The 15,764-nt window shown below is 49.4% G+C and overlaps 1 protein-coding gene across 2 annotated transcripts; it reads left to right on the forward strand.

The window, feature by feature from the left end:
- Positions 1–1,199: 1,199 nt before the first annotated feature.
- On the forward strand, positions 1,200–7,475 carry PPP1R3B (protein phosphatase 1 regulatory subunit 3B). Of its 2 annotated transcripts, none has more exons than XM_030271532.4 (2): positions 1,200–1,272; positions 4,082–7,475. In XM_030271532.4, the coding sequence occupies exons 1-2, from the start codon at positions 1,259–1,261 to the stop codon at positions 4,971–4,973; spliced, it is 906 nt and encodes a 301-aa protein (XP_030127392.1). In that variant the 5' UTR covers positions 1,200–1,258; the 3' UTR covers positions 4,974–7,475. The 2 variants fall into 2 exon arrangements, with proteins under 2 accessions (XP_030127392.1, XP_030127394.1); XM_030271534.4 differs by lacking the exon at positions 1,200–1,272 and adding an exon at positions 1,315–1,748.
- Positions 7,476–15,764: the final 8,289 nt, after the last annotated feature.

A 15,764-nucleotide genomic window follows, 5' to 3' on the forward strand; every position in this document is an offset into this window, starting at 1 on the left:
ACAGAGCATGGACTCACCTGGCAGATGTTTTCAGGAAGTTGGAAGCACCTTTCTAGCTCTGTACATGGGCTGAATAGGGATTCCCATGGAGCCGATCTCTTTGTCAGCCATTCCCTCTTGGTGATTTTTCCTCATGGACGGAAGCCACCTCTACAAAAAAAAGGCATTTTTTCCACATTGCACATTGTAAATATTGTCTGGAAAGCAGATTTTTGAGTATTCTCTGGAGATTTCTACCCAGGGCCAGCACAGCACTGGCACTGTGGCCACAGGATTGGAGTGTGAGAGTTGCCCTCCTCCCCACCTGGCCCTGAGCACCCAGACACCCTGGGCCAGCTCAGACAGGAAGATTGGTGCCCCAAAAAGGCTTTCCTTTCTCAAGAGCACATTCCCATGGGTTTAGCTGCTTACTTGTGGCACCTGGAAAGCCTACTCTGCCCTTCTCAGTTTTGGCCCCTCCGTTCAGGAAGGACACTGAGGTGCTGGAGCAGGCCCAGAGAGGGGCAACAAGACAGGTGATGGGTCTGGAACAAGAGTTCTTTGAGGAGCAGCTGAGGGAGCAGGGCATGTTTAGTCCAGAGAAGACAAGGCTCAGGGGAGATCTTAATCACTGTCAGCAAGTACCTGAAAGGAGCCTCTTCTCCCAGGTAACCCCTGACAGGACAAGAACACACAGTCTTAAGCTGCAGCAGGAGAAGTTTAGGTTGGACATTAGAAGGAATTTCTTTACAGAAATGGTGGTTAGACATTGGAAATGGCTAAAAGGGAGTTGGTTGCCCAGGGAGTTGGTGGAGTCACTCTCCCCAAGGTGTTTAAGGAAAGACTGGAACTAGCATTTAGTGCTATGGTTTAGCTGATATTGTGGTGTTTGGTTGGACTCAATGATCTCAGAGGTCTTTTCCAGCCAAATTGATTCTGTGATTCTGGACACACAGGGACAGCAACCTGGCGCAGGAACCGACGGATAGTGAGGGGCTGGCGGCAGCCGACGCCTGACACAGAGCTCGTCACTTTATCAAATGGAGCTTGCCCTGCCCCGGGGGAGCCCCGCCGCTGCCCACGGCGCTCCGCCGCCGGCCGAGCCCCGGCCCTGAGCGGCCCCTCAGGACCCGCCGGGCCGGCCACGCCCCCTCGCGTGCCGGGCTCCCGCGTTCGGAGCGCGCTGATTGGCTGCCGCCCGGGGGGGCGGGGCCGGGCGCCCTTAAGAGGCCGGCGCGGGGCCCCGCGCGGTGCGAGGCGGTGCTGCCGGACCGGCCCCATGCACTGCACCAGGTACGGGCGCGCCGCCCCGCCGCGACCCCCGGCACTGCCGCCGCTCCTCCTCCCCTCTGCCTTCGCAGCCTCCTCCTGTGTGCGGGAGCGCTTCTGGCGCTCCCCGCCGCGGCGGTGCTGTTCCTGGGGGGAATCGGGATACCGCGGCTCGGCTCCTGCAGCCCCCCGGCTGAGCCGGGAACGGCAGCCCCGGGCCGGCGGCGCTGCCCCTCCGCGGGGCTCTGCTGCCGCCTCTCCCGGGTCGGGACGGCGCGGCTTGGCTGCTGTTGCGGAGGGGGCGGGCTGTAGCGAGTGAGCCCCGCCGGGCAGACGCCTGTGGGAAGCGGGCTGTGCCCGCCGGGAGGAGCAGGGCGTGCGGAGCCACCGAGCGCTGCTGCGGCCCCGCCACGGCTGCGAGCTCTGCCGCTGCAAGTGCTGCGCGCCCGGCCCCGCGCCACGGCCGCCTGTCCCCCGGCAGCGTGGGAAGCAGAGCGGAGGTAACCGGGGGGTTCGGTAAGGGAGGTGTGAGTAATTCCTTGGCTCTGGCTTAATTCTCCATCGTAGAATGGCAGGAGGGAGGAATGAGTGGAGACAGACGTCGTCCTCTGGAGAGGGTAAAGCTACAGGAAGAAATCCGGAGGCAGAGTCAAGTTTGTTCTCCTATGGAGGGGTGACGGAAAGAGATTGGCCCCTGTACCTGCACATGGCTCCCTGCCTTACACTTTTTGCTTCCTGGACGTTTATTTCCTGAATGAGCTCTCAGAACTCTATTCCTGCTCCCACCTCCAAAGCATCTGGAGTTCAAGACAATCCTCCTCAGCCCCAAAAGGGGAAACCTGCCTCTGGCAGAGAGCTAGGCATCAGCAGACTCTCCAGTGCAGAAAAAGTTGTCTGGGATATGAGATGAACCGGCAGTTCATAAAAGCACAGGGTTCACACTCATAGTTGGTTATGAAAAGCTCTTGCTATAGTTTTTAGCTTGGGAAAAAGCTCCAAGTTATGCAGCTGGACATTCTATGCCTCTGCATTCTAAAACTGAATAACCAAGGCTTACTATGAAACCTGGCTTCTCAGAAGATACAGTAATTTGGGTGAATAAACTTCCCTGGGAAAAGATGCAAGGCAGATGATACTGACCCAAGTAAGAGAAGAAGCATTGGAAGCTGCATTAATTTAAAGGAGGAAATGACCTGTAAAAAGTGTGTATGAACAAAACCTTGGCAAAACAGGTAGAGATGAGCAGGATAGTGTTAGCAGACAGGTGGATCTGAGGTGTCTGTTGTGCAGCTGCCCTTGAGCTGAAAGGAGACACAGCAGAAGTTGGCTGGTGGGTGTGTTGGGATGTGAGCCTTGGCACATGTGCTCTGAATAAACAGATACCCTTGCTGAGTGGATGCTGTGAAAGGCTGCTCAGAGCTGCTGTGTTGGTGTTACAGGGTGGGGAGCTAAAGCACTGAATTGGAGAGTGTGGCTCTTGCTTTTTCTTGGCACGAGAGCAGCAATCAAGTACTAGAGCTGGCTGTGCATGGCTTTGGCAGCCACAATTCTGCTGCATCACAAGGCCAGTGGTCACTGCTGCTGTTGCTGCCTCATTCCTCTGGTGTGGTGGGAGCAGCTTTTGAGCCTGGCCTGCTGCCAAACAGGATTTTTATTAAGGGAATATGTTGTGTTTAAATTCAGCTGCAATACAGTTGACTTAATGGGGATGTGTGTGATAAATCCATCCAGCAGTTTATCCAGAGCCAGGCCAAAGAGAGTCTGCCAAAAGCATCCATTGGAATGTCAGTGTAAGGGCAGGAGTGATAGGTGCAGTGTCCTGGGAGCTGCCTGGCTGCAGAGACATCTCCAGGTCTACATCTGGCAAAGTGCCCTTCTGAGAGTTGGTGCTGCATCCCTGGAGGAATGGGCTGGGTGCTGGAGGGGAGGCTGTAGTGGAGGGGCACATGGCCTGTGCCTTCTGGGAGAAGGACTTGCTTCCAAAGCCTCAGTGAACCTCGAGTACGTGAGTTGTGTTTGGCAGAGCCCTGTGGCTGTATGGATGTTTTCCAGGGACTTAGCACAAACCCTGTGGAGGCTTTGGGCACAGACTCTGGGCTGGAGGTAAAACTGGTTGATGTGCCTCCTGAGCTGATGCTTGTTTTAAAATGGAGTAGAGGGAAGAAGGCTCCAGAGCAGTGTTGGCTAAGCCTGTGCCCTGCTGCTGTGTCAGACTGTTGCTATCTTTACAATACTGCTGAGAGGCACCTTGGATGGAGCTGTTCTGGGGGACAGTGATGAGCAAAGTCTGTAGCTCAACTGAATGAATGCTTTTTGGCTAATATCTGGGGTTTTATGAGAGGTGAATGTGTATGGCAGCTTGTGACAAACTGAGTTCCTATTCCTACAAAAGCTTGTGAAGCCCTGGGGAGAATCTCTCCTGGAGGGAGGAAAGCACAGCAGTGATACTGCTTAACGTAGCACTGAAATTTGATAATCTGGGGATTTTGTGAGCACTGGCAGTGTTGAGCCATGGGCTTTGCTTTGGATTGCAAATGCTCTGGAGCCTGCTATTGCTAGCCTACTAGGACAGTGCCTGTGTGTGCCTTCAAAGGGTAACTCTGTCCCTGTAGCAGTAGGAAGAGCTGTTCAAGGGCACAACAGGCACTGGTCCTGCCACTTCTGTAGTGTTTTTCTCACAGTGCCTGTAAATCACACCATGCAAGTACCTGCCTTTAATTAAGAAGCAAGCTTATTTGGGATGGCTTGGGGGGAAGTGATATATCAACTGTCTGACAAAATTTGTATTAAAGTGCTTTTCTGGCATCAACTGACCCTTCTTCTTGTCTTCCAGAGTATTAGACTATTTCCCTCACAAGCAAGCAATGGCTGTGGATGTTGCAATGCAGCTGTACCTGTGCTCCCCACCCTTGCGAAGAGAGAAGTGTGCCTGCAAAATTGCTCCAAAGCCAAGCAAGCCACTGCGGCCCTGCATCCAGCTGAGCAGCAAGGCTGCGCTGAATGGCCCAGAAGAGGCAGCAAACTCCTTCACACACAGCAAAGTGAAGAAGAGGGTGTCGTTTGCAGATAGCAGAGGATTCGCTCTGACAATGGTGAAGGTGTTCTCAGAGTTTGAAGATCCACTAGATATTTCTTTCAACATCACAGAGCTGATAGACAACATCGTGGGCCTGACAACAGTGGAGAAGGACAGCTTTGTCCTAGATTTTATTCAGCCCTCTGTAGACTATCTGGACTTCAGAAAGCGTCTCCAGACAGACTGTGTCTGTCTGGAAAACTGTATGCTAAAGGAGAAATCTATTGTGGGAACACTGAAGGTGAAGAACCTCGCTTTTGAAAAGATGGTGAAGATCCGGATGACGTTTGACACGTGGAAAAGCTTTGTAGATCACCCGTGCCAGTATGTCAAGGATACGTATGGAGGGTCAGATCAGGACACGTTTTCCTTTGACATCAGATTGCCTGCTGGAATCCAATCACACGAAAGGGTTGAGTTTGCCATTTCCTTTGAGTGCAATGGGAAGGTGTACTGGGACAACAACAGGGGCACAAATTACAGGATCATACGGTCAGAACTGAAGTCTGCCCAGGAAGCTGTCCGGCCCCCACAGGCTCCTGACTTTGGCAGTGCATTTGACCGGTTTGGGAGCCCTCGGTGCTCCTATGGCCTCTTTCCTGAGTGGCCCAGTTACTCAGGCTATGAGAAGCTCGGGCCCTACTATTGACCCAAGGACAAAGGCCAGGCTGACTAACTGTTGCTGGTGTGTCTGCAGGCCTTGGGGCTGGTCTGACCACAGGTGTATGAATAGGTGGAAGAAGTATGGCTCTGTGTAGCTTAGCATAAGCCTCCCAGCAAAACCAGATGTGCTCTGCTGGCAGGGGGCTTATAGTCAGTCTGGCTCTCCAGATGATCAGAGGACCAAGGACTGCTCATATCTCTTCAGCAATTCTTCTTCCTCTTCAGTAAAGATGCTGGTGTCCAAGGAAACACTACAGTGCTTACATTGCCTGTTCAAGCTGTGTAGTGGTGGCTGCTTTGTATTGCTTGCCTAGTATTAAAAGGCTCTTTCAAAATATTTCCTAGTATTATATTGTTAGTGGGCTCTACTACAGCTGCAGGGTTCTCCTTGCAAAACCAGCCTGTGCCTGTCAGGAAATAGTGTGGTTGGATTGCTGGGAATGGAGTCCTCTCTTTGCACATATCCTTGTAGCGAGGCCCTTCCTACTGGAGGCAGAAAGCATGTTTGGGTAGTGAAAATGCAATGTGATGACAGGAAGTGTGGCCCTACAGCCTGCCGTATTAGGAGATGTGCCTGTGGCAGAGGATCTGATATGCTTAGTCACTGGTTGTTATATCAGATGATCTTGAAAATCTCTCATACCATTTGTGTTACCAAAAATAGCGATTAGCTGTGCGGTGCTTGTAACACAACTGTGGATTGACATCCCTGACTGCCTTCTTTAAAAACTTCCTGTTTGTTTAATCACAAGTGATCAATGATGCTTTTTCCCCTCGATGGATGTCTGAAGTTGGCTGTGCTGGACCCTGAAAATGCATTTCATCCTCCTGTGGACTGTAAACCAGAGTTCTGTCCAGCTGGGATGGAGCTCTGCTTAGGTGTTACAGGAGCTAAACACAAACAGACCCCATGGCTGTCTATGCTGTGTCCTGTACAGGAAGGTTGTGTAGCTACTGTGGTGGAAGTGCCTTGACTGAGAAAGGGGTGGTATGTGCAATCCCAGCAATGCTTTGGGATGAACAGGCTTTGGAACTGATGTTGTTTTTAAGATCTGGTAATGGTTTGTTACTCTGTGCCATGGACTGCTTGGTAGATAAAGGCAGCACTGCTCGCATGTGAGAGCACTGTGGCTGTCCTGGATGAGCGTGCTGGGCTTCCCTCTCTGCTGAAGCAGTATCTGCCAGTTTGACCTGCAAATGCCCAGACTTTGCATCTCTGACCATAAAATGTGTCTCACCTCACCTATGCAAAGAACTAGCCACGAGGAGAGTGAGATGTGGGGTTATCCTGACAGCACCCCTGCATGTGAGACAGATCACAGATGTGAGCCATCCATGTGATTAAAGAGGTGGCTTGTCTTCTGGATGTGTGCTGGGATAGTGAGCTTGGCAGTGCCAAACAGCCTCACAGAGCTTCTTGGGTGCTAGTCTAGCAGAATAACTTTATCCCTCAGCTCAAAGAGAGAGTGCTGAACAGTCTGTAGAAATAGAGGTCAAGGGAATGCTACTTTTTCTAGTGCATAAGCTTTACATAATTTTTGGGTGCCTCTAGTAGCCTGTGGATGTGCTGGAGAGAAGCAACAGGCTAGACTACTTAGCTTTGTTAACATAGCTTTTAATTTTGGAGACTACTGTACAAATACTTAGAAGCTGTTTTACTCTAACCTAGAAGGGATACTGGGATCACTTGTTGGATATCAAAAGGGACAGAAGGTTGCAGGAAGAATAGCTGGCCTTCAACTGCTGCTTTTTCAAAATACAGAATCAGTATGTGTCTTCAGTGTGCCTGATCACTTAATCGAGGTGATGAATCTACTTGCTAGCCCAGAACTCCGGGGTTTGGTTCCTCTGTTCAAACAGCTTCCCAAATCGGCCCTTACAGCCTGAATCTGATCTCTCTGGAAGGGACTGTTGCCTAGCTTGGCTTGGTTTTAAACTTAAGGCAAGTTTGTGTGACACTGATACTTTTTATTTATTTAGTGTATGGTGTTGATGTTGTAAGACACTGACTGTAGGAAAGTCGTGTTCTCCTGGCACCTTCTTATGCCCATGGAGAGCTATTTGTGAGCCAGAACAAGGCATGTGGGTCTGGGGTGCTGTGGATGGTGATATCTCCTTATGGGCTTGTTTTCAGGCTGTGTCTTGGGTGTGCTTAGGGAGGAACATGGAAGATAAGCTAGAAGAGCAGTGCCATAAGTAAAAGCTAGGTTGGGAACTGACTATTTGATCAATAGCAGTTTAAAAATACTACTTGTGGCCTTTCCCCTTTTCCCTTTTTCCATTGCCAATGTGAACATAGAAGTGGGGGGGTTGCTCTCCTTGCTCTATGCCTGGAAGTGCCTTGTAGGATGTTTTGCATGTTTGTTTTTTAAAAGATATTTTTGTACACAACATTCAAGTGGAAAATGCACTTTATAATTGCTATGTAATGACTCTTTTAAAAATATGGCTGTTTTTATCTGATTGTTAAAATAAAGGTGGAACAAAATGTTGGCTGCATATCTTATTTAAGCACCCATGGGGCTGGGGAGGTGGTTTGGACACGGGTCCAGCTTCCTGCAAGTGGCCATTGGGAGGGAGGAGCACATATCCACCCTGAATTCTGCTGCCCGAAACAGGAAAGAGCTGCCTATTGCTGCTGCCTTCCTGCCAACACAAATGCTTTCATTGCCTCTGCAGCCCTGGGATGGGAGGAGCCCTGATCCTTTGCTCTGCTCCTAGGTTTCCCCACTAATCACTGTGTTCCCGAAGTACTCTTCACTCTTCCCCTGCTTGCAGTGCTAGGAGCAGCCTTTTCGGGTTTTTTCTCTGCTTTTGTTTTGACTCAATCTCCATTCTCCCTCTTCTCCCCTTCCCCCACCTCGGCTTGATCTGGGCTCAGTGCTTTACTCTGCCTGTGTACTGGCCTGTGATGGATGCTGGGAGAGGTGTTGCAGAAGAGGGGGTCAGACTCTTTTCTAATACCAGGACCAAGTGAAAGTTAGACCCTTCATAATGTCCAGGTTGTCACTACAATAAGAAGCACTACCAGGAAACATGCCCCTTTGCAGAAAGGGAACAGCTGATGTAAATGCCAGCCAGGACCAGTTTTGGCATTTGACCTGGCTTTCACCACAAAGATTGAGCCTTAGTGATGCTCTGAAGGTGTTGTATTTCAATCAGCTACTGGGCTGGGTGGGATTTGCTGCTTACAGATAAGGTAAGATGGAAAGGTGTGGGGGAAGGGGAGGAAGATGTGTTTGTCTTGGTGTGTGCTGGATTGAGCAGCTCTGTGGGCAGTGCTTCCCATCTTACCGCAGAGCCTTGCAGAGGGTGAGCTTGGCCTTTGCTCTATACAGGGATAAAACCAAGCACCTTCTGACTGTGGCTCTTTCCGAGTCTCGCTGTCATAAGATTACTTTTTTAACCACTGTGGTTCTTTTAATCAAACATACAACACAGGGCTCTTTTAAAAGGTAATTGGATTGTTTTTCTGGCTGCATAAAAGAAAAAAAAATTAAAAGGTATTTGTGTCGCTGCCTCAGGTGCTTGGGGTGGTTTGGCCAGGGCTGTTTTCACATCTGAATGCTGGCCCGAGCTCATGAATGAGAAAACTGCAGCCAGACATTTCCTGTAACAGCTTTGTGGTTGCAAACCCCGTGTGAGGACAGTTTCAGTTTAGGATATAAGGGAAGCCCAAGCCATCTAGGGTAGCCGAGGAGATGGTGCAACATTAGAAGGTCCGAGACAGCTCAACTCTGGGGTTTCTCCCTGATGCCCAGGTGTTAGATGCTAGATGATACAGATATTGCAATTGCTGCATTTATAAAGCCCTTGGTGGCAGATGTGATTGTGTACTTGCTGGTTATTATACAAAGATTTTTTAGAATGCTCATGCCATTGCACCCCCTCCCACAACCACTTTTGTCTCTGTATCCTGAGAGATTTTGATGCCATCTCTGGGTAGATATAATTAAGCTGTGGTATCATGCTGATCTTGGATGTATTTGGAGGTTTGGGTTTCCAAAGTCTGTGTTCTGGGGACAGTTTGGTTAAGGAGAGGAGGGCAAATATTCCCCTCCTCCACATCCACCACCCACCCACCTGCCTGGGGATGCTGTCCTACAGGGGGGCAGCTGTGCTGAAGCACTGCTGTCACAGCAGCCTCTAGGGCATACTGGATTGCAGGTCCTGGGTTCAGTGACAAAGGTAGCACGTAGGCTCCCTGCACTTGCCTCCTGGCAGAGCAGAGTCCAAAATGTTGTATGATCACCCCACATTCTTGCTTCAGGTGTTTGCCATGGGAACCCATGCGGGGATGCTCTGGGGGAAAACTGCCCAGAATGAGATAATATGCAGAGGGACATGTCTCTTCCAAATCATGGGAGTGTAAATGTGCCCAGCTAGTACACTTTGCTGCTAAACCAAACTTTTCCTTGGTTATAAATGTAGCTCTTGGAGGCACCTGCAGTGGAAGGTGATGTGGAAATGCATCTGCCTTGGAACAGCATAAGAGGGGAGAAAACTAGAGCATGTCATTTCCCAGCAGCAGTCAATGGTTCTTCAGTTTTCTCTCCACAAAGCAGCAGCAAATTAGCCTCTCTAAGAGACTGGGTCTTTGGGAGAAAGTCTCTTGACCACAAGGCAAGGGATAAATGGGATCAGCATGTTTCAGCATGTCCCCTGGAGTTCTCTGCTGCTTTGTAGTGTCTCCCTTGCTTGGGCACTGCCCTTTTCTCTCTTACACACCATGATGCTGTTTCCGGTGTAACCATCACCAGACTCAAGCATCAGCTTGATTTCACAGTGTATTCCACAAGCTTGTGTGTGGTCACAGGGGGCAGGAAGAGCACTTGTGAGTAGTGGGAGGAGGCTGTGCTGAGGACACAGCTCTCAGCAGCGCCAAGACCACCCTGTACCCCTGGGAGCAGCACAGAGCTTTGCCAAAAAGCCAGCAGCATGGGGCTGAGTTGTGATGCTCCCAAACTCCCCTGGTGTTTCCACAGCCTTGTTCCTATTGGGCAGTTCAGCTGGTTCTAAACTATTGCAATAAACCATATTTATGTCCTTGGGTTTTTTTTTGATGGAACGAAGCTTCAAACCAGCTGCTCTGGCCCAGCAAGGTTCTGCTGCTCTGCAGCCAGAGAAGCTGCCTAGCTTGTATTTATCCTCCCCCTTGGAGGGGCACACTGCCAAACAGTTAGCTGTCTTTAAAGACTGGTTATTGACATTTACACAAGGCTTAAAGAAAGAAAAAGGGTGTCTTTGTGGAAAAATAATTGCAGCTGGCCGGTTCCTTTGGCACAGATAAGTCAGACTAGTCACCAGTTTAAGTACTTTGGCTCCTGGAATGGGATCTGGGCAAGCCCTCCCAGCCGATGTGTTAGTCACGGATCTCTTCTCTGCTCTGATACCCCTATGCAGTCTCAGGAAGAGGGAAGGCTCAAACTCCATAACTCAGGAGAAATATGTTTAAAGGGCATAAGAAAAGAGTGAAGCATGTATAAATGCTTTTATTGCTTCCACTATTTCTGGTGTGGGAATCTTGTTGAGACCATGGTGATGTCATCTACCTAGTGAATCCTTGACAGGCTCAAGTAGGAGGAGATCTCTGATATGTCTGCTCCAAGCAAAACCACTCTCACAGCTAACTGCAGTCACTCAAGGTCTCACCCATGTGGATGAACTCAATGATGGAAATGCCACCACACCTCTGTGCCCTGTCCCAGGGCTGCACTGCTCTCCTAGGGGAAAAGTCATGGTCCTCAGGAATCAAAGGACTCTGCGCAATGTTATAGTCTTGACAAAACACCTGGTTTCTTCCAGGTCCTGGCGAGATTCAGGACATACGGATGTGTGGGTACAAGGTGAGCAGCCACAGGACAAAAATATTTCAGGGCTGGCAAGTCCTAATATGTGTCGTTTGGAGCAAGGGAGCAGCTGCTATATGCATACAGCAAGATACTTGCAATCCTGCAGTAAAAGGTAGAGCCATATTCTCAATACAGTTTCTGGAAAACCCCACTGTCAAGAGTCAAAGGCCTAAACTGACCTACAGCCCACTTTCCAATCTAAGCAAAACAGAGCCCAGTGTCCCTCCCAACACTCAATATTTAGCAGTTGGGAACTCATGATATCCTACCCCTGCTTCCCATCATTATGGGCCCTGCCAGAACAAAACTGGAGCATTAGCAGCAGAAGTGTAACTCCTCAGTGTTTGTGTGGTGACACTCCAGTGCTATGGAGACAGCCACTTTCATAGGAAGAAATATAATAGCGCTCTCCAGTCCACTGAGGGTTTTACGACCATTCCCCTTTCACATGGTGTTCCCTTGGACATCTGGCAGGTGTTGCTTCTCCTGCATTTCCCTACTTGCTGTGAGTAGCCATCAGAAATGCAGTGTTTCTTTATCTATGAGCTTGGCAGAATGTGTCCTTGGTGGTGTTGCAGGCCAGGCTTCAGGGTAGCTATAGGTGATGTGGCACCTTCCACACCTCATGCCACAGCACACTTGGTCACTGGGCTAGGAGACGTTGGAATAGGTCTCCTTCTTGGGCTGAGGAGTGTCACAGTCCAGCTCCCTTTTCTCCAAGAAGCTGTCTTTGAGCAGATCAAGTCACAAAAGGAGGCAAGCTAAAACCAAATAAATCTACCAAACCCTCTGCTTCTCTGCAGTGGATTCAGCAGAAGAGTTTCACTTCAGAGACCAGAACAATTGTCTCCTGAATGCTTTATAGCTATGCAAGCAATCATAGCAGACACACAATAACTTTTAAGTTGGTGGTCAACAAGATTTCTTAGACAACCAATGAATCTACACACAAATCTTTCAATTCTAAATGCCCTGCAATAACAGCCCAGTGCTGATAAACAGTGAGCCATAAAGCCAGCAGGGATGCACTCCTGGGTGTTAATAGCAGGATGACTGAGCATTTTAGTAATTTTTCCTTTTTTTTTTTTTTTTTTTTTTTTTTTTTTTTTTTTTTTACAGGACAGCAGTGCAACAGCAAGACAAGTAGACAAGTTACAACAAACACTCAGATCCAGGCTGCAGACCTCTACTGGAGTGGACAAGGTGGTCTCACAATGTAGGGCTGGGGACAAGCCCCTCATGTTGGGTTACACAACCTGGCATCAGAAACACTCACTGCTCTTGCTTTCTGTGTGCTGGAAGGGCTAAATCTATCAAAGCTGCAGCTGGAGACAGCTTGGGAAAATCCTGCATCACATTTGAATATGTGGGATGAAAAAGTGCCAGCATACTTGTACATCATGCCAAGCTGAGCCAGCAGAGGGTCTCAGGTTTCTTCTGTCTCTATACAATTAAGGTCGCACTCAGCATTAAAGCACTGCTCAGATCCCCAGACTTTGCAGCTGCATTGCCACACTGAAGAAGGTGCAGCTCCTTTGAACATTTCTAAGCCACCTGTCAGCTTGAGCCATGCTTTTCAAGGGGCTGGGAATTGGCTGCAGGTCACTCCTGACTGATCCCCTTGGTCTTCTGTATCCCAGTGGATACCTTCTGTATACTGAGTGCCAGCTGAGTGGAATCATGCTGGCATTCTAGCGCAGCACACACAGTTAATCATCTCTTCTTGCCATCAGCCAGCTCCCTACAGCAAAGCCCACCCCCCCCCCCCCCCCCCCCCCCGGTGATGACAAGCATCTTCCCCCATCCTGGCTAGAAAGATCAAGGGAGAAAGACAATTAACAAAATGAGAGCTCTGCCAGAGTCTGGAAAAAGCGCCCATCTGTCAGGATCTCGCAGCTCCACCCTCAGGGAATCTGCATTTCTGACACTCAATCTGCCTGCTTGAGGGAATACCCTCCTAGAATCGGCTTCAAGCAGAGAGACTTGTGAGCCAGTTCTGTACAACTTGGTCTAAGTAAGGGTCCTCCCAGCTCTGTCTCCAGCCAAACAAAAGCAAAGGCTCTTTTTTTCTCAAATATACAGGAGGTCATGAGCTAACCTGCAGCTGTGTTTTCAGCTCTGATGCTGCTTTTCAGCTCTGCTGCTTGTGTTTGTGCTTGGCTGCTCCCTCCTTTCCAAATTCCAGAGGTGGGTTCGTTTCCTTAACAAAGAAGGAAGAAATTTGGATATGGTCTGACAGGAAAAGATCAGATACACCTTGCACCAAAGGAACACTGAGAACAGCTAGAATCATTAAACCCATCTGAGCTTGAATCAGTAGCCAGATTTTTCAAAGGTGCAGATGACCTAGTGAGAGGAATGGGTGAGCAATCACCAAGGTGGGTTCCCAGATACAGTATAGACCCTGAGAACAGAAAATTTTGAATCCTGGAGACATCTCTGTAGCTCAAACTTTTCCACTGATTGGAGAGAATTATCTCTTCTCTGTTTGGTATGGAGCAGCTCTGCAGGCCAGCAGACCAAGCTGTAAATAGAGCCCCAGGGAACCAGACCACTCCAAACTGGTGCAGTTTTTGAACTGTGGGGATGAATCATCCAAAGAACTTTCTTCAGGCTATACAGGGAAGAAATGTCACTAACCATTGAGATTGAAAATTGAGACCATATGCTTCTAGGATGTTTTATGAAAGGAGTATCCTTGACAAAGCTATTTGAGTGACTTCAAGGCTGGTTCCCAGGTCAGACCCCAGCAGAGCAGTCCCTCCTCTTCTGGTGCCAGGGACTCTCTCTTGACTCTGGTTATTATTTTCACTGCAGCCAGTATCTATCTTTTTCTGCACCACCTAGTGAAAGGCTGCAAGTCCTTCAAGGTCAAGACAGAGCTTGTGCTTTGTTTGTTTGGAAAAAAAATAATGCCAGAAAAAACCAGACGCCTGAGAACTGCCTCTGGCATCTCCTATCTGTGCATGAAGGCAACTCCTCCACAGCAGCAGCAGCCTCTCCTTCCACATGGCAGGTGTTGTCTGGACCAGAGCCATAGGAACAGGATCTATTATCTGTTGAGCATGTAAAGGAGAGGTGGCTGCCTGGCACAGCCTTGTATTTCAACAGCTGATCTGATAACACAGAGGTGCTGGCCTCTGTTCTCTGTGCTTCATTCCCTGAAGAAGCAGGGTCATCATTACTTTTTCTTTCCATGAGGAAGCTCTTGGATATAACCTGGTACCTCAAAGAGTTTTTTTTCACTGTGCAGTTAGAAATTTGGGGTTCTTTCACATTCTGAAAGGTGGCATTTTGCCCCTCTTGGGAGGCCTGTCCCTCATCATGCAGCTCTCCATGTGCCATTAATGCAGCCACATGTGCCTGTGCCAGAGCCTCCCCAATGCTTTGACCTGGTTACCCCACCCTGAACAACCTTGGCTACAGCACCCACATTTCCAAAGGACATGCACCAATGGCTGGGAATCTGGGAGAACTCAAAGTGAGCCCTAATAAGGCAAAGCAGCTAGTTATTTCTAAGCTGCTATTTCTACTGCAAGAAGCCCTGGAGCAGCAAAACTGCTCACTTCATGTATGTTCATTAGCAGCATGGATAAGAGCAGCATTGATTGCAGGCTATAATTAGATCTCTGGGACCTTTTTGGACCGGCTTTCTCTGGCATTGTACTACTTTGAAAAGACTTCCAGTTTCTTTTCTGAATGGTTGGGATGGCATTTCCCTATTCAGCAGATTTGGGACCGTTTCTGTTTTCTCCATTGTGGCTCACAGAGTGCTCCCAACTTGGTGCCACAAGCCCCACGCCACAGAATTAGCAAAAGCTCCATTGTTTGACCACTCCTGGTCCCTTGAGTTGTAGAGTTGGCCAGACTGCAGCTCTCTTCTTAGAACTGCATGGCCAAGCTGCCAGGCAGCCCTCCCTGCTTCGCTTAGCTTGCCCAGATGTAGATGTGTGTACCTTCCTCTAGCAATGACTCTGATTCTCCTGGAAGCATTTTCTTAGCGTGTTCTGTGCAGCCAGCCTAGAGCATTCCCACAGGAAATGATGCGCTACGCCAGCACTGAGCACGTACTCGGGGAATGGCGGCATACATGGAAATTATTGCTCCTCTCTTGGAATGCTGGAAAATAGCCTCAGCATCCACTCTGAAAAACAGGGGAGGAAGAGTCAAGGGAAATATGAAGGACTGGAATTGAGATACCAGCAGTTCACGGGGCAAACGGGACCCAAGGGTGTCTCTGCTTGTGGCTTCCCCTCCCAGTGCTGGTGTGCTGGAGACAACCATTAAGCCCAGCCCTGTGGTGGGTGTCTTTCTTTGCCATGTTCACAGATCCTTCCTGTGATCTCCTGCGCTGCTCACTCTGCTGGCAGCCCATCTGGGATTACAAAACCAGAGTCAAACATGCACACAGCAGATCTTGGCTGACCTGTGTGCTGAAGGAGGGTATCTGAGGAAGGAAGATTTTACCTCTGGTTTTGAACCCAATACATCTGGTCCAGGTAGGACTGCAGATTGAGATGCAAATTGACATCTGGGTGGCAGCCCAGGGAGACAAGAGGCCAAGAACTGCCAGCCTTTGGAAAAACAAAAGGCACAAAGATGGGTGGTGCCAGCCAGGTGAATGGACACGCAGAGACACAGCAGGAGCCCAGAATTGCTACCTTTTTGATAATAAAGGAGATGGAGAGGGGTGATGACAGCAGAGAGTGGGCTAGGAGCAGGGACTCTGATGAAGAGCAACACTTGCGTGAGGGTAGATTTTGAGCATATAAAAGCCCAAGGATTCCATTACTGGGGGTCCTTCTCAGAGGCACCCGCTCCAGGTGTTTCTGTGTTACTGTGCCATGAGTTATGGAATGAGACATCTGAGACTCTGCTATGGGGAACCTGGGATCGAGCCAGTAAGGAAACCTGGTCTGATTGTG

Source organism: Taeniopygia guttata, chromosome 4 (assembly GCF_048771995.1).
Source record: "Taeniopygia guttata chromosome 4, bTaeGut7.mat, whole genome shotgun sequence".
NCBI classification, from domain to species: domain Eukaryota; kingdom Metazoa; phylum Chordata; class Aves; order Passeriformes; family Estrildidae; genus Taeniopygia; species Taeniopygia guttata.